This window comes from Elgaria multicarinata, chromosome 4, assembly GCF_023053635.1.
Source record: "Elgaria multicarinata webbii isolate HBS135686 ecotype San Diego chromosome 4, rElgMul1.1.pri, whole genome shotgun sequence".
Classification (NCBI taxonomy): domain Eukaryota; kingdom Metazoa; phylum Chordata; class Lepidosauria; order Squamata; family Anguidae; genus Elgaria; species Elgaria multicarinata.
The window spans coordinates 114496560-114515838 of NC_086174.1; the positions used below are offsets into that span (position 1 = coordinate 114496560).

Consider the following 19279-nt stretch of genomic DNA (forward strand, 5'->3'; position numbering starts at 1 on the left):
GAAATAAGAACTTAATGCATTTTCCAGCACTGAGTATTCACGTAACAAAGTAATAAGCTTATTGTGAGGCATTTGTGATTGCTAAGATCTTTAATACACTGCCTCTGACATTCTGTTGAATCAACAGAAAAACCTGTAGCATCTTGTGAATGGACGCCCCGCGTCCAGCCCTCACGGGCCCAGGTGAACCTGCCTGGCGCTAGGAGGGGCCCATGCCTGAGTGCTCCCGAGTCTTAACTCCTTTGCCCCTTTCGCCTGCTGCATTAATGGCAGCCGCCATTAATGCAGTGGGGGAAAATACACAATTTCCCCAGCCTTGGAGAAATCACATGTTTTTCTCCCCCACCCCCACCCCCAGATGATGGGGGCCTTAACAGGACCTTTAAGGCACCATTGGTGTGGGGAGAGAAACATGCAATTTATCCAAGGGTAGGGAAATAGTGTATTTTCCCCTCCACTCTAATGGCAGCTGCCATTAGAGTGGAGGGAGAAAATACACAATTTCCCTAGCATTGGGGAAATGGTGTGTTTCTCCCTCCCACCCCCTTACTAATCTAGGCCTTAAGGGCCCTGATCGGTGGGGGAATGGCACAGTGCACTTTCTGGGGCCTCTGGAAAGTGCACGATTCCTCCAGCCACACTAATGGCATGGCTGGGGGAATTTTGCACTTTCCAGAGGCCCCGGAAAGTGCACTTTGCTGAAGGCTCATGAGGCTCAAGCAGCCTCCTGAGAGCTCGACAAAGGCTCACGTGGCCCAGCTCACAAGGCAGGCCCTGGCAAAGCTGTCCAAGCCCAGCGGCAAACTATCAAATCTTCTCTTCAAAACAAGGATCACTGTAAAAACAAAACAAAATCACAGTCGTAGAGCAAATGAAATCACCAAAACCAAGCCTTTTCCTGTACCACTAGTGGCTAGACATTTGCCCAGATTAGTGTTGCATTGATGAGTCACACAGTCAAGTGACATGGCACAGTATACTCGGCTTAAATAATTCAAGTGAGATCTAATTGAGACTGGTCTAGCTCACTCCAAAGTAAGCAATTTAAGGGCTAAGTTACATGCTATGTAAAATATGTCATCATCAGCTTACACCCCCCACCACTGTTTGTTTACTTTAGTGTAAGTGTTTGGGGGCCCAATCCAGTTCGGGACCACTGTATGTGGATAGGGGAGGTTTAAATCTTCACAGCCAGCCACTCCTCCCGCCCCGAAATTCCCACACATACTATAGGGACTAAACAAACAAACAACAACCACAGTCCATTGGTGTGAATAGAGAGAAGGTTAGCCCCAGGGGCTATTTGGGTTGGGGAATCGCTTACCTACCATATTATATATCACTTCAGTATTCATTCACAAATTGGTTTAGAATAGAAAACATGGAATAATAATTATTATTATTATTACTATTATTATTATTTGTAAAAACACATTGAATCTCAAAAATAAAATCATAAAACAATGTGATAGCTTGCATTACCATTGGGAGATATTTTTCACAAAATCCTGTCAACTCATCCTAAGGTGATGGCCCTGGTAAGAAGCTGATCTCTTTCAAGACCCATTTCTAAGTTCTGTCCCCTATGATGCCAGTCTAAAAGAAAGGAAAATCTTTATGGTGAGGTGGAGAAATTTCCTTTCTGACTCCAATAGGTCACTACTGAGATGCCAGATTAAATCGTATCATACAGACGATTTTCTTGCTTTTGGAAATAGCATCCTTCTTTTTAACGAAGCATTCCCAAGACTTTAGAAGAGGCTAAAATTTCCCGGTAGGTTTAATCAGATGCTCATTTCTTCCATTCCATCCGATTTGTGCCCAGTGTTACAACATTATTAGACATGTAATATTCTCCAAGGGGAAGTATTTCCTATTATGTCTGAAGAATAAAAAATGCTTCGAGTGTTTTCAAGTTCCATTTAGAAGGCATTCACCTGGGCCTTTGTTATCACTGATCCTGACATTCAAGCTGAGTAGCAGAGATCACTGATCCATACCTGCTTCATCTGTCTTTCAGGATTTGAAGGTACTTACTGTGAAACTGACATCAATGAGTGCATCTTCAACCCATGTAAAAATCAAGGCCACTGCGTAGATGGGGTTAACAGTTTCAGGTGAGGAAAATCTGACAGCCGACAGATTTGACTTGGGGACAATTTCAGACAAAAACAATGGATTATAGCCGGCATGGTTTTAGGTAATGTGTGGATGATTACTTCACAAATGTGACTTCAGAGCTCCTCAATTATCTGGTGTAGGGCAATCAAGTATTCTGGCATAAGTGCTTTTATTCTTTTATTTTTAATGATGCAGTAATCAGAAAATATGAATGCTTCTTTCTTTCTTTCTTTCTTTCTTTCTTTCTTTCTTTCTTTCTTTCTTTCCTGGAGTTATAAGATTCTTTGCCGTTCACTAGGTGTCATCCTTCTCTCCAGGTGCTTCTGCAGAGACGGCTTTTCTGGGACATTGTGTGAAGTGGAGATTAATGAGTGCGGATCAAGCCCCTGCGCAAACAGTGGAACATGCATAGATCTTATAAACAGGTTTGTGAGTAGAATCAAGTTTAGAGGAGGGGGTGGTGTGATTAAGGGGGAAAAAGTACTGCGTTTGTACTGAAGCTGCTGATACAGCATGTCTAGAGCCATATAAAGAAAGTAGGCATCCTATATTAACCTATCTCTTATAGCAGTGCTCTGGTTATAAAAAAGAATTATACCTTTTGGTGTGGGTGGAATTTCAGGAGGGCAGGGCAGGATCTACACTACTGCTTTGAAATGGTTTATACCAGTAGTGACAGCTGTTGGGGCCCAGGACACATTCCATGTACAGTTTTCAAACCGTTTTCAAAGTGTCATATCCTGCTTGGTGTAGATCTGGCCTAGATCTATCAAGATGCCTGAGCCACAGGGTCTAAATGGATTCATTTTTTTCTGTTTTGGACCCTCCCACCACTGGAATGCGGCCCCCAAGACCTTTTCTGAAATTGAATTCTGCCCTCAGGCTAAAAGATGACTTTCTATAATTGGACCTTCTGGCACTTGGCCAGTACAGAAAAAAAAATAAGCATGCTGAACTCCTCTGAGAGACAAAAAGAGTTGTATGTATCCAGTTGTCTCCCTTTTGCTGGCAGAAGGTTCTTTCATCCAGCCAGAAGCGGAGCAGGTGATTTTCACTTGATCCCCTGCTTTTCTCTGCAGCTTGCTGTTTCCTCCCAAATCTGCTCCAGATGATTGAAGGACCTTTGGAACAACATGGGAGGTGGCATCGGGGGTGGGGGGAGCTGTAGGGGAAAGAAGAAATGTGTGAAAATCACATCCTCCTACGTCCACTTGTGGCAGCCTCTGCTGCATCAAGGAAACTTATTCCATTGCTTTTCTGTGGCTCTGCTTTCTGCTTCTCTTCCTCTTCTGCAATGAGCTGTAATTACACAACGAAGAGAGAAGCCAGCGACTACTACGTGGCTTGTACAGCCTCAATGCAATTGAAAGGGTCACCGCCCTCTAGTAGGCACTTTATAGCGCAACTTTGCCTTCACACAGCAGGGAAGCCCGCCGTATATCCATATACCCCAGAAGAGTCTGGTTTTTTGAGCTTTTCTTTTTAGCACTAAAATGGGGAAATGGAGCCGGAGATGCACAGGAGGCTGACGGCATCATCAGAATGACCCACGAACATCCGTGAGTGGCCAGTCACGAGCACTCATGAAACACTCATTTAAAGTAAAATGAAACACTCATTTAAAGAAGCTGTGATTTCAATGAAATTTAAGCATTCTTCATTCTTTCTTTTCTTTGTCTTTTCTTCTCGGAATGGTACCCATTCTGTCTAGCTTCCTATAACTATTACAATTCCTATGAATATGAGAGAAAGAGAGAGATTGAGGTTTATCTCCCTTGAATCCTCAGAAAAAGATAGAAACATGATAGAAAACCCTTTAATTATTTTTAACAGGGTTGTTTTAGGCCTGACACATGGATGCAATGGACAGCTTCATGATCTCAATAAAAGTGTTATTGCCCATTACTCTCTGCTGAAGTGTTCCTTTTCCATATCGTAATAGGTTCCTTTGCAACTGCCCACCTGGATACTATGGATCGCTCTGTGAGCTGGATGTAAATGAGTGTGAAACTCTCCCTTGCTTGCATGGAGGAAGCTGCTTCAACAAGCCTGGAGGCTACCAGTGTGTCTGTGCTCCTGGTTTCACAGGTATAGTACATTTTCAGAATGTTTTGGAAGCAAACCAAACCACATTGTAATATCTTGAGAGTTTCTGGCATAAACAAGGCCTGCCACTATGCCAACGATGAGCCGAAGAGGTCACACACATATTGAAAGACAAATCAATGTTTCCCCCAGCGATCCTCGGATCTGCATCTTGTTAAGCACCTGTGGACCTTATTTATGTCATTTCTGATTTATTGGTTCTTTACCAATCCAGATACTTAGCTGAATTACATTAAAAGAGAGGTTACATAGTGCAGAGCAAAAATCAATATTTTGTGAATTCAGCCAAGAAAAATAATTATTAGTATAGCTACTGAGTAAGTTTTGCAAATGCATATATCACACCCACTTTTTCAGTTGTGTCAATTTTTATCACAGTTTGGATGCCTGGCAAATCAACATAACTCCTGGATTATGTAAAATAAATCAATCAAAAGTTGGCATATAAAAAACCCTCCTATATATCTGAATTTCTAATGATTGAATGTTTGATTTCCTTAAAGTACACTATTGAAAATGTTGCTCATGTAGTGATCTCTAAACTTGCACAGCAGTGGTAGGACATTACTTCCTCAGGAAAGCTGTAATATGTATATATAACAGATGATATATATGTAATTACTATAAATGCATATAAAATACTGTAATTAATAAATCACAAGCTATATTCTCTGTGCATGTGAATTAAACATTATTCATATGAATGCAGCATGTGATTTTATTTTTAGTGGATTTGCTTTGTTTTCCTATTTTGATCCATTAACCGTAACTTTCTGATGAGATTCCAAGCTGGTCCTTTTTTTATTGCCAATGCAGGCATTAATTCCTAACAGCAGTTGATGTTGTTATTGAGTTTTAGTTTATATTGCTTGTGACAAATTATGTAAAGCACTTTATACCCAGAATGCAAAATGTTCTCATTTGCCAGTCTGGAAAAAAAAAAGGCTCTTTCCAGAAAGTTATAAACTATCAGGCTCTGAACAAAAGGAAGTTCAGAATTCCCACAATGCAGTAGGCCAACACTCAGCACTGGATGCAATTTATCGACAGCTTGAAAATTTGAGAAACATGTATTTTTAGAAGTGTACTATATAGCTATGATGATGCATGACTACTTTCTATGTTTTATTGGCTTTATGTCACCTAATTCATAAGAAACGAAAACATATTGTTTGCAAGAGTGCCAACCTTCTCCGTTTTGGATAATGAAAAAGACAATTTAAAAAGTCAATATGTCAGCAGTTTAAAGGCACCGAATTTATGGGGATATAACCAGGCAATATATTTAGCAGATTAAAAAGCAAATACATTTCCAACTGCGTCTCCCCACTTTAATATACATGTATATATCTGTACATATTTTGCACCAGGGAGATCTGAAATACATATACAATAGCACTCTGCTCTGTGTTTCTTTGCGGCTTTATGTCTTGTGTTGCCATGTTGCCATAAACTATAAACAATTCAGGGCAGTAGCTTTTACCAACACTTTGCATGTGTGCAAATTATCACTTTTTAAATTTGTTTGTGTATTCGTGGGTTTTCAGCCTGCTTCTCAGAGCACATCCTTCTCAAGGTAGCTCACAAAAGTCAAACAATTAAATACATTATAAAAACTATTATCATCTGAAAACAACAGAAGTTAAAAACCCTAGCATACCACACTTCAGCTAAAGGTAGCCTGAAACAAAAATGACTTCAGAGTCCATTTAAAGGCCAACAGAGGTGGGTCCATACAAACCTCTGTAAGGAAAGAATTCTAGCAGTGTGGGGGCCATCACTAAGAAGGCCCTCTCTCTAATAACAACCACTCTGATGGGCTCTTCTGTGAGTCAGAGAATACAGTCACTGAGGCTGATCATAAGGCTCAAGCAGGATTATTAGCTTCATCCCACGTATCCGTTTCCCTCTAATTATTCCCATAGTGTAAAGCTGTCATTGTTGTTGTTGTTAGCTAAATCATATCCCGGGCGACGATGCTCCTAAGATCCTTTGCATACCAAGAAAAGGGTTTAAGGGGGAGAAATGTAAAAAAATCATAAAAAATCAATGGATGACCCAATCCAATTCAAATTTGGTATGCTGAAAGCCCTCCTTAATATCTATTACTGTGCCAATTTTGATGTCTTTACCTTTAAAACTTACACAAATGTAAGTATTTGTTTAATTTGTAGTTTAAACATATCGAATCATCCTCCTGCGTCCCCAGTGGCTGCTCGGAGAACAACAAAAGATTTGCTCTTAAAGGGGTAGTAAAATAGGTTGGTTCTTTTGGCTAGGAAGCACAATTAAAGCAGGATGTATGGGAGTACTTCACAGTGAAAGCAGATTATAAGCTGGAAAACTTCAGAGTCCTTTGCATGCAATTGTCAGTGATTGCGCAGTATAACGTTGGTGTGATGAAGCTATATATGGGTGCAAAATGGTGCCGCTATGGTATTTTGTAGATAGGCAGGGTATAAATTTAATAAATGAAATAAAATAAATATTTAGGCTTTTAAAGGTTAAAATCAGCAGTCGAGACTGAACTTGGAAACTAATAGGCAACTGGTGCTCCCAACACCTGGTCTTCACATGTATTGTAGGAGCTGCATTCTGTACCAGCTGAACCATATTTGTGGGTAGAGAAATTTGGGGAACCATTCCCCAATTTTCTATACCTTCTCAGGGGTGGGCCTCACCATTAGCAGTGCACAGTTTCTTCTTTTTAACTGCGTTGGCAGCCTGGCCACCATTTTAGAGTCTCCGCAATGCATTGGATCCAGTGTTGATCCTTGAGGCCTTGAGAGGGCTGGGGCTGGAATTGTGGCTGCCACGCAAATGTTGTGGTGAATGTCCAGTGGGAATTCTGTGAAGTGGTCTTGTTCATCTAAGATGGTGGTGGTAAGAAAAAGAAACATCTCAGGAAAAAATCTGTCTTCTGAATTTTTTTAACTCTGTTTAAATTTCATTACAATGGTAATATTTCTAAAAACAAACAAACCACCCTTAAAGTAGGAAAAGTACATACAGTATCTGTTCAGTATATAAAGATATGAAGGAAAGGGGCAAATTGTTTACTATCCATACACATAGCTCGGACAGGCAGCTAAGATTGTTATGTCAAGTGTGCTTTGGTTACCTACCAAGACTAATCAAAATATATTGAAAGTGATTAAGTCTCTAACTTAAATCCACAAGCCCAAAGAAAGTTTGGAGGTGGCGATTAATCCTACGGTGCATAGCCACAGTTGGAAGTCATTCTTGATGTGAAGAAGTTTCTTCCTGGTGCACATGGGTACCAAAAGTATAATCCTTATCTACGTATTTCCATATTTTTGGAGCTCAAAAGAAACACGGTGTCTTTAAGTGTGTGTTGCAGAGCTTATTCTCCTTATCTGCCTCATCATAATGATTTCACAGTGGTTATATGCTAATATTTTTCTCCAGCTTGTTGCAGGGCATTATTCTCCAACAGTATACTGCAAAGAGGAAACAAAAATAAGAAAAGTTTTGTGCAAAGTCAGATTTAGAGTAGATGAGGTAATGAGTGAAAGATGAGTGAAATTTAGAAAAACTCCTCTCTTTTGTCAGTGGATATCCGTGCATTGTGGTTCTAGATCTCAGAAACACATTTTATCGGAAATAAAAGAGTCTTTCTAACCAGCAATATTGGTTTTTTAAAATCCTAGACAGCCACAGTAACCAAGCTTCCAAATATTATAATAAGAGAATATAAAAACACAAGAAGAGATCTACTGGAGCAGCCCAATGGTCCATATCATCCAGAATTCTGAATTCACAGTGGTCAAATAGGGACAGGAGAGCACATGTTTTTGACACATACCATATACCACTTTCATAGTGCTATTTCCTGCATGGTGTAGCTCCTGCCTTTTATATGACACTTTCATACTGCTTTCATAGTGCAATATCCTATTTGGTGTAGATTAGGCCAAAGTCATGCCAGAAAGAATCTGTTTTTGAATGGTGCTTTATTACTAAATGCAAAATGTTCATAATATATACTCAGAGCTCTGATTATTATATTATATATTATGTTACGAACTGCTGAGAGATTCTATCATAATCAAAAGTATAGAAATGTTACAAATTATTAATTATTATTAATAATATTTATTTATAAAGCACTATCAATGATCATGGTGCTGTACAGAATAAAACAAAGCAAGACAATCTGCCATATGGCTTACAATCTAAAATCACAGTAACAGACAGGGGAGGGAGGGGAAAAACCAACCGGGATAGGATGCATTAAAACTAAAATATAGACTAGTATGATCATGCTACGATTGAAAAGCTTTCGAAGAAAGAAACGTTTTCAAGCAAGATTTAAAAACTGAAATTGATGTCACAGTCCGCAAATGCACTGGAAAAGAATTCCAGGCATAGGGGGCAGTGAGCGAGAACGGGCGAAGACGAGCAAGAGAAGTGGAAACTCTTGGGCAGGTAAGAGGCATGGTGTTCTTGGAGCAGACGGCACGAGCAGGGCAATGAAATGAAATAAGGGACGAAAGGTAGGGAGGAGCCAGATCATGACAGGCTTTAAAAGTGAGAAGAAGAAGCTTGTATTGGATTCTATAAGAGATAGGAAGCCAGTGGAGGGATTTTAGAAGTGGGGTGACATGATCAAAACGATGAGCCAAGAAAATAATCCTAGCCGCGAATGATGAATGGAGACCAGTGGAGACAGATGAGAAGAAGGAAGACCAGTCAACAAAAGATTACAATAATCCAGTTAAGAAATAACCAATGTGTGAACAAGGGTCTTGGTGGAAGAGACCGATAGGAACGGTCGAATTCTAGAGATGTTATACAAGAAGAAATGACAAGACTTAGCTACAGCCTCGATATGTGATGAAAGTGAAAGTGAAAATAAAACCAAGGCTACGCGCTTCCTCAACAGGATGGAATGTATTATTATTAACGGTGATAGAGAATGAAGGAGAAGGAAAAGATTTAGGAGGAAAAACTAGCAATTCTGTTTTTGCCATGTTCAGTTTCAGTTGGCGCTGCAACATCCAGGCTGAAATATCCACAAGACAGGACGAGATACGATCCTGAACATCAGAGGACAAATCTGGGGATGAGAGATATAGTTGAGTATCGTCGGCATATAGATGGTATTGAAGGCCATGGGAAAGAATAAGATTACCCAAGGATAACACATAAAGGGAAAACAACAATGGGCCAAATACATTGAAGAACACTGACTGAAAGGGGAAAGGAAACAGATGAGAGGCCATTCGCCAATACGTTAAATGACCGGCCTGATAAATAGGCGCCAAACCAGTCATAGACCGAGTCGCAAAAGCCAAGGTCATGAAGGGAGTCCAACAGGAGATTGTGATCGACCATATCAAAGGCTGCAGTAATGCCTAGAAGAATAAGGACAGAGTAAAGGCCTTTGACTTGGCAAGAAAAAGAGCACTAGTAATCTAAGGCCATTGCTAGACCTACCTGATAATCTGGTGGTGAGGAGTGGCTAACTCGCAGGCTGTAGCGCTGGCTGTCGCTCCATTCCACACGTCAGATGCGACGGGCTGCAGGAAACCCCATCGCGTCCACCATTTTGTTTGTAGTGTTAAAGGGACGGGTGCGCAGAAGTGCACCAGTGGCAAAGGTAAGTCTTTTTTAAAAAAAAATAAAATAAATAACATTCTCCCTGCTCCCCCCTGGCTCCAATCTCCCTGCCCAGCCCCGGCTCCAATCTCCCTACCCTGGCTCCAATCTCCCTGCCCTGCCCTGATGGCCACAGCACTCCTGCAGAGCATTGCACCCCGTCCGCCGCTTTTCCTGGCTACTTGCGAGTAATTGCAGTAGCCGGGAAAAGCGGCAGACTGGTCTACATGCTCACAGTCTCGGGCTCAGCCTGAGACCGTGGGAAATACTGGGCTACAACTGTAGCGAAATACCCCGGGGCAAGGAGGGGTTACCCCTTCCTGACCCTGGGATCCCCTGTGCATCATCTGGATGCACAGGGGTGAGCCCAGGGTTCACCCTGGGCTAAACCCTGGTCTAGCAATGTCCTTAGTAAGCACAGTCTCAGTGGAATGCAGGTGACGATAACCAGACTGAAAATGATCTAGGGAAGAGGTAGAAGATGGAAAGTCAAGACACTGGGAGTAAACCACCCATTCCAGAACCTTTGAGGTGAATGGCAACAAAGAGACAGGGTGGTAATTAGAGAGTGAAAGCATGTCAAAAGATATTTTTTTAAGAATAGGAGAAACAGTAGCGTGCTTATAGACAGAGGGAAATGAGCCAGAAGACAAGGAGGTGTTAACAATGTGAAGTAGAGAAGGAAGAATAATAGAAGTACGCTTAATAAAAAACCCGGGAAGGGATGGGGTCAAGAGAACAAGTAGAGAGATTGGAAGAAGACAGTATTCTTGAGAGTTCATCAACCGAAGACAGAGGGAACTTTGAGAAGGTGGCAGAAGGAGTTGAAGATAGGGGGACCAGAATAAAAGAAGGATCAGAGTTAGCCAGATCGGAACAAAGTGTTTGAAATTTAGAATTGAAAAAAGAGCAAAATCAGTGGCAGTTAGAGAAGGAGGTAAGGATGGGGAACCGGGCTTCAGGAGAGAATTAAAGGAAGCAAAGAGCTGATTAGGGTTCCTCGCATTTGACTGAATAAGCCGAGAGTAATACTCCTGTTTAGCTGAGGAAATGGCAGAAGAGAAAGAATAAAGAATAAATCTATAGTGGATAAAGTCTGCCCAATCCCTGGACCTCTACCAGGACCTCCATAAACGCTCAGCAGCCCATGAACAGAAACGAGCAAAGAGAGTTGGTAAGCCAGAGTTGGTGATGAGAGGGACGGACCAGCCGTGTCGAAGAAGGAGCGAAGGTATCAAAAGTCAAGGATAGAGAAGAATTGAAGAGAGATACAGCTGAATCCAGGGAGTCCACAGAGGTAACAGAAGGCAGAGAGGAGGATAAAGACAGAGAAAAAGCATCGTAGTTAATAGATTGGAGATCGCGACAAGTGCGAAAGACCGACATCAAGGGAGGGGGAATACGAATAAGCGAGAATGAAACTAAATGATGATCAGAGAGAGGAAACTCTACAGTAGAGAGGTTATTAATGGAACAGTTCCTAGAAAAAACAAGATAAATAAATAAATAAATAAATAAATTGTCAATGGAAGGTTCATTTTGTTAGAGGCATATCTCACATAGTAAGAAGAATACTTTCTGAAACTAAATTATTGTACCAGGCCAGGTTGTTTTTACTATTCTCTGAGGAAAGATAGTCTGATTTATCCTTCAGGTGTTAGCAGCAGCTGGAAAGGATAAACTTTTCCCTTCTGGCTTGTCATCAGCCTATGAACTAGGTATTATTGATTCACATTCAGTGCTGCAAGGTGGAATAAGTTACTATTGTGCTGTCTGGCAAATACAGGGGTATGAATGCCTAGTTAATAATAAGCTGTTCTATTCCATTCAATGAATACAAGAACAAATTTATTCAAAAGCAGATACACACATGATTTTTCAATGTGTTTGTACTGTATAAGATTTGTTCATGGTTGCTGTAGTTTTAAAACTCAGGGAAATGAAAAGGTAAGCTGAATCGGATTGATTCTGAACATGCATTGACCATCAAGAACTGAAATCAAAGGGATGCAATAGGTACACAATAAATAATGAAATCAGACAACTGAGGCAAGACATCTGATCACTAGGACTGTAATATGCTTTAGAGGAACTTGATGATTTCTGGCAACTTAAGCATAATGTAAGTGTCTCGAGTGTAAGTGGGCAGGTGCCATGTCTTTGGAATGCTGTTGTTGTCAGGAGGTATTCTCAAGAACAAATGAACAGCAGTACCGATGCAAGCATTCCCCCCCACCTGAGGCAGGTGTGCACATAGGTGACGATACATCTCCCCATTGCCACCCCATCACCCTGCAATGCTGCATTTTCATGTACAGGTGACCTCCCAGGACACCCCTCCCACAATGCCCGGATCTGAGGAAAGACCTGTTGGAGAGTGCGCGTGTTGACCAGGAAATGTGCACAATTCCCTCATCATCAACTGATTGTGTGCACATTCCCCATGCGGAGTGGGGAATGTGAACAATGCCCAATTTGTTATGCACACTAACCATCCAGCTCACACTACCTCTAAGAAATACATGCCAAAATAGCAAATCCCTTTATTTAGAGGTGGAATTACTGTGTTATAATTGTTATGAAGTACAAGAATGAAATGCTCATAAAATACACTTTTTGGGGGTGGGGCAGTTCAGCTTTAAACATATACAGCAACAGATACTTATTTCTAGGGGTGTGCTCTCTGCCCCAGAATTATCTGGTAACCATGAACATCCATGGAGCATTCGCTCTTCCAGAGCGGAGATTGGCCGCTTCCAAACCCACCAATTAATATCAGAGTGGAGAAGTGCCCAATTGGAGCTTCTAACATCTCTGAAATTATCCAACTGTGTCTGAATTGATTATCTCCTTATTTGGAAGACGGTGAGTGAGGCGAGGGGTAGCTTTTATATTGACATCTGTGGCTAACTATTTAGGAATTGCCACAGTGCTGTCTGTGACCATGTTCTCCTCCAATCACAGTGTTTGGGGGAGTGGGAAACACTAACTGGCTGCTGGTCCTGGCCATGGCGTGGGGGAGAGGGAGCGTGTTTCTGCTCGGACTCATAGAAGTCAATCATCCACAGCTGGGCATTGTGAGTGAGTAAGCTTCTGCACCTGAGTCAGGCAGGCTCTTTATTTCAGTTAAACTGTTATTCCTATTGGCTGGCTGGGCTTTCAGTGCAGGGGGGTGGCAGGCTCCGTTCAATAGATCTGGATGGCACCAGATTGGAGAAGGATGGAGTACAAACGTCCACCACCAGCAAACTTTTAAAGATTCCTTTAAAAAATCAAGGCTTGAAGGGATATGCTCTCATCATGTCTAAGGACCTATTTAAGAGCTATCACTGTGCCAAGTTTCATGTCTTTATCTTTAAAAATGAGGGAGCTATAAGCATTTGATTAATTTCCATTGATGAGTGGTTATCCAAAAACGAGCGGGAGTAAGGGGAGCCACTGTGAAATCAGTGCAGAGAATTGCCTCAATGGAGCTCTGCCTTGAATTTTGAGATGAAGAAGACCCACTTTGCACACCCCTACTTATTTCCCAAATTGGATAATATTGTCATCCCTACTAACGTTAGAAATGGGGGGGGGGTCATGGGCTATCTACTTGACCTTGTGATAGTGTGCTCCTCCTTTATGGCCTGTTCCACCTTGGACCCACCTGTTTTCTTTTCGGTCAGCTGGGGTTAAATCTCCCCCCCCCATCATAGCACACACAGGCAGACACTAGAGCTTTTGTTGTGTGGCACCTGCGTCTCTTCCATGATTGTACGTTTTTTAGTTACCTAATGGAAAACATGCTGACATAAGGACAGTCATTATGGAAAGGGAGACCCTGTTCAGATGACGCACTAAGGGCGTTGCTAGACCTACCGGGTGTTCCGTCGTTGAGGAGCGGTGAAAGCGGCTTTTCCCGTTCAGCCGTGACGCCTCATGCTCCACACCTGCCTTCGATTTGTGGCGGAAGTTTGCGCCGGTTGTGCTGCTGCCGCCGCGAGCACGGTTGCGCAGCCACACCGGCCTGATTGCCGCGGCTTTTTTTTTCGCTCGCTGCACGGTTTGCGCACGTCCGAAAGACCGCAAACTTGCGCAGCCGTCAGCGATGCCGCCGCCGGCCCTGGCGGCGGCAGCGGCGGCAGTGCCAGTGCCAGCTGAAGTGCTGCTGGTGCTGTTGAGGGTCAACATTGATGCGCTCACTTCCTGATGGGGGTCGTGGCGGGTGTCATATGACCCGAGGTCAATCGTCTGCATGGCCACTCTGTGCCTACATCTCCCATCATGCCTCTGAGGTGTCGGCGGCGATGACCGCCTCTGTGCCCTGTGCCCCATCCCAAGGAGCCAACCCACATCTGGCCGTAGCCATGGCAGCAGCCCACAAACAGCTCTGCCCTCTGCCAGCCTGGTACCCACACTAACAGGCAGCGTACAGCACCGCCATTATGCGGCCACGGTAGCTGCCCACCGCAAGGAGTCACCAGCCACTTTTCCGGTCCTCCGGTCCTGCGCAAACTGTCACTGGGGAAATAAAAAAAAACCACTAGAACAGGCGCACATCCCCCACCCATCCCCCACACACCCCAGCAGCACACTAGCCACTTTTCCGTTCCTCCGTTCCTGCGCAAACTATCAGTGGGTGAGTAAAAAAAAAAAGACGCTCCGCCGCGCTGCCCCAGCTGGCAGACTGCGCGCAAATGGCGGAGGCGGCTTGACCGAAGCCGCTGACCACTCCCCCTTAGCACGCCTTTTCCTGCCCAGTGCGGACCGCAGTGACCTCACATCCTCCCACACGTACTCCAAATTACCGCGGGACGGCAGGAAAAGGCGCCCTAAAACTCACTTTTTTAAAGTCGGGAGAAAGAGGCTTCGCCGCAGGATAACGGCGGATCCTCGTGAACGTCATCTGGAAGCCTCGACGTGACTGCGGAAGGTAACGCGCGCTAGAGCCTCGTCTAGTAACGCCCCAGGTCACGGTGGTTAAGCATTTTGAGCTAAACCTTATGGCTCAGCATGTCATGTGAACCATTACTTAGCATGCCATGAACCATGGTGGCAGCATAACCATGGTTTAAACCCGCTCACTAACAATTTGCTGCAAAAGAGTTAGCAGCCTAACCACAGCTTAGTGTGTGATTTGAACAGGCCTGAAATAGTTTCTGAAATAGCTTCAGTTATGGGGCAGCATAGAAATGTAGTAAATAAATAAAAACAACCTAGTTAAATCCCAGTGTCTGAACAGTGTGCTGTTCTTCTGGGTTTCTAGTAGTGAAATATGTGCCTTGGGGCTTAACAAGGTGATTTTGACACTCTGGTGATTCACCATTTCTAGCAGACTGAGTTACCACCACCAGAACGGTGGGCCTGATTATGTATTGTGACTAATAATAAAGACATGAATTCCTGTAGCACCAAATTAGACATGAAAAACTGTAGTGCTGACAACCTGTAACCTTTACAGAGTGTCATGCTGGGTTTTGTTTTTGTTTTTGGGGGAGCATGGCTTGTTCACAAGGGATATTTTGCCCGCTTGTTGAATGTTATCTTTCTTTCTTTCCTTCCTTCTTTCTTTTCTAATTGTAAAGAGGCGTGAGTGGGGGCAGGATAACTGGCTCACACATTTCTCATGTATTACGAGTGACATTTTCACTGAAGGATGTAAGCATAGTAGCTAATATAATGCAGGTTTGTGTTTTGCTGGCATCCATCCATAATGTCTCATCTAGTCATGCCATATAGCAGAAAATGTCGATGTCGTCCTCTGCAGGACAACTGCATTGTTCCTCTCTCCATTTTTTTCCTGTAAGTGTGACTGGTCTCATGGGGGGGAGAAAGAGAGAGAGAATGCCTGCTCAGTTCTCCCCAGTCCAGTCCAACACTCTGACCACTACACCACACTGTCTCTCCATATATATTGTTATCCATTTGTAGAACTTTAAAGCTGATAATCATTTCCATAGTTTGGGAGGAAATCGTCTTTGGGCTTATGTTACATCCATCTTTGTGAAGTTGCAGTGGTCAAATGGTTTGGACGTCTCTCTGGAAAATGCACAACTCATATAGGGGGAAAGGATTTTTATTGCAAGAACAAGGTACAGAGAAGTGAAAAGAAAAACAAAACAAATGCATGCTATGGCATTGGCATTATACGTTCCAAGAGGATATGTTGAAAGACATGGGAGTTACTGCTACTTAGCTCATGCGAATTAGAAATTCCATGTGGTGTTGTATCAACAAAGGAGCACACAAGGGAATGGGCTGGCTGGAAACGGCAAATATAGGAAGGTTGGAGCAGGAGAGGAAGAAAGGTAGGGCCAGGTGTAAAGCTGGTGCTTGGAAGTAGTAATTTATTACACAATTGCATTTCAACCAAGGCACCCTTAGGGACACAGGCTCTTTGTATGTTCTGTTCAGATAACCCAGGTAACCACCAAGAATATATTATATTTTATAAGAAAGTATATGAATGAATTATTTGAACTGAAAATATCATTGTAGGCTGCAATCCTGTGCATACTTCCTTGTGAATAAGCCCCATTGAAGCTCACTTGCTAAGGAAGAAACCCCATTGGCCACTTTAGAATGTACTTCCAAATAAACATAGCTAGGATAGCACTGGATGTTTTAAATGTTTGAATTGTATCCAATCAGTGGCTAAGGCACATAGTATGTCATAGATGAGAGCAGATGAAAAATGAGCAACCACCAGACAAAATAATTGCTATAGTATAAATTGTAAGGCGAAAGCTCTGTTCAGACAACACATTTCTCAGTGGTGGTTTGAGAACTCCATGGTAGAGTTTTTACACCACTGTTGAGAATTGTGTTGTCTGGCGGGAAAACTCCACACAACAGTGTTGCTTTGGGAGGGAAATACTCCATGCAGAATGGCTGATGGGATAAAATTGGGAGGACCGGGACAGGACGGGGGCAGAGGAATTGTCAATCAAATGTTGCGTTGACTTTTATTCAACTCCACAGTCACTCAACAGTGGAGTCAGAACATCTTGTGTGCGGAACGCCCCTTAAAAACTCAACTGTTGAGTGGTGTTTTCTCACTGCATTGACTAACATGTTGTCGAACTGAGCTGAAGTATCAGCTCACTTGGATTAGGCAAAGAGCATTCAATCTCAAAGCCACTGGTTGAAACCATTAAAGTTTAATTTAATTATTAAACTCACCAAGTGCCTAATTTATTAGCCAGGTAGTAAGGGCTAGGGAAGAGTCAAGTACTTGTTCATCTAGTAGGTGTTCTTTGATCCATAGGCAACCAATGTGCCTATTAAAGGACAAATCAGAAGTGTACCTTTCAGTTACCCCTGCTGAAGTTGCTACTACATTTTCTGCCAAATTAGCCCTCTGATGTGTCTTCAGATAACACTAACTATGCTTATGAACTTGTACGCTGGAATAGCTACCAGTGCATAGGGAACTAAAGTCTGTTATTCACTCCATTGCTTCTGCTCTGGATATTAAGGCAAAGGCTACCTTTAAAGCAATCTTAATGCTATAGCAGGTTGCAACAGTCGAGCATGAAGTGAGATCAGTAAATTCTCATGCCAACATAATGCAGCCTGTCGCAGATCTTCAGGCTCCAGAGAGGCAAGAAACAAAATGAACATCAATTGGATTCTGTAGCCAGAGTTCTCTATCACCCATAAATTTCCCACTGCTATGGATATTATTTTGAAAATGTCAACAGTGTAGTCAAGGTCATCTCCTGGAGGCTGAAGTGTAATATTATGCATATGCAAGAATAATGGAGGGTAATTGTTTCCAAGGCCCTAGAAGAAGAACAGATCACTTAGGTTGGTTAGGCCTAATGTCCCTCTGGGAGATTGCAAGCAGGCCACAGTGATGTGGTTATATGTTGGTGGTCAAACAATTGAACTATAAAAGCTGGTCAAAGAACAAAGGAGCCAGCCTGTTCACGCACATTTGTTTCTGTGGTTTGGGGGTTGGAATTTACATAGGTAATCTATGTTTCTTCTCCTATGGGATGCTAGCCTTGGGCCCAAGAGAGGCAGATTTGCATTTGCATGCCAATGTGGAATGTTTAATATGTCTTCCAAAATCATACTTCTTCCTGCAGAATCTTTACATCTCATTGTAATGCTGTCATTCAACTTTCTCAGTATTGTTCGTTTCATTGCTTGAAATACTCAGGCCACAGCTAGACCTAAGGTTTATCCTGGGATCATCCAGGGTTCGCCCCTGCCTGAGCACTGGATCCCCTGTGTGTCATCTAGATGAACAGGTTTGACCCCTGGACGATCCAGGGATAAACCTTAGGTCTAGCTATGGCCTCAGTGGCCCAACAAAATGGCTCACTTAGTACAATTAGACATTGACCTCATTCAGACACATAGCTGCCCCCATGCAATCAACTGAGGTGTGTGGGACATTGCCGCTGGCCTCCTGAGCCAGCAGGGCTTGCATGGAGGTGCCACTCACGAATGAAGGAGGTGAGACAATAAAGAGATGACATAACTGTATGGATTGAAAAATCCAACCACATTTATTCAATTTGATCTGAAAAGCGGGATCCCTGGCTGCTATTCCACTATGCCAGCACTAGCCGGTCAGTGTAATCAGCTGAAACATTCTTTGCCTGCTGGATGTTGATTATAGAATCAGCACTCCTCGGGATTTCACCATATCGGGTCACATCCCCTGGGCTGCAAAACAACAGGTGTGCAAGGTGAGATGGCTCCACAGGCAATCTTTATCCCCCCACTGGGACTGCAAAAGCCTCAGCAGGAGGCCCTCAGGCATCACCTGTCACCGCCAACAATGCCTCAGAATGATCACCATCCCTATCCAGAGAAACATAGCCCGCCCAAACCAGTCTGCTTAGGGGAATGTGAACAATTATAACAAATGAAACCCAACAAATCAACCTAAGATTCTCCCACCTCACTTACAGTGTACAGCAGGCAAAAAGACGCACAGCAAGCCAATTGGACTGTGTACCAAAAATTCCTGTGCGGCCTCAAAAGAGTGACCAGTAAACCCTCCACACTGCATACAGGGAGGGATCTGCGCTGAGAAGTGGGCCCCTGAGGACTAATAGCGCCCTGTAAGCTCCTCCTCCAGCCAGTGGAACCACAAAACCCCGCTAATGCTGGGGCTTGAAGGAGTGTCTCTTCATCCCTCCCACACCTGCAACACCCCACCACCACCCTGCTGTCAGACAAGCCAAACGCAGATTAGGGCATTTCCATGAACTTGCACCTTCATGTGAGGTATATAAATGCAGCTCTGTGATGTGTGCAACTATACTCTCAATAATAATAATAATAATAATAATAATAATAATAATAATAATTATTTTATTAATTATCCAAATAAAAACAAACAAAGAAAGAACATTGAATTGAAATCTAGTTACTGATAGAGGGCAATGCATTTAACATATCCCCCATTTTACTTTACAGACAAAAATAT

At 42.9% G+C, this 19279-nt stretch overlaps 1 protein-coding gene across 1 annotated transcript in view; it reads left to right on the forward strand.

The window, feature by feature from the left end:
* The window catches only part of LOC134398220 (protein eyes shut homolog), a 614610-nt gene that overhangs the window by 114184 nt on the left and 481147 nt on the right, over positions 1 to 19279 (forward strand). Inside the window, exons 10-12 of the mRNA XM_063125472.1 lie at positions 2021 to 2117; positions 2439 to 2546; positions 4064 to 4209. Of these exons, the coding sequence (XP_062981542.1) occupies positions 2021 to 2117; positions 2439 to 2546; positions 4064 to 4209 (351 nt within the window). The remainder of the gene's footprint in view (positions 1 to 2020; positions 2118 to 2438; positions 2547 to 4063; positions 4210 to 19279) is intronic.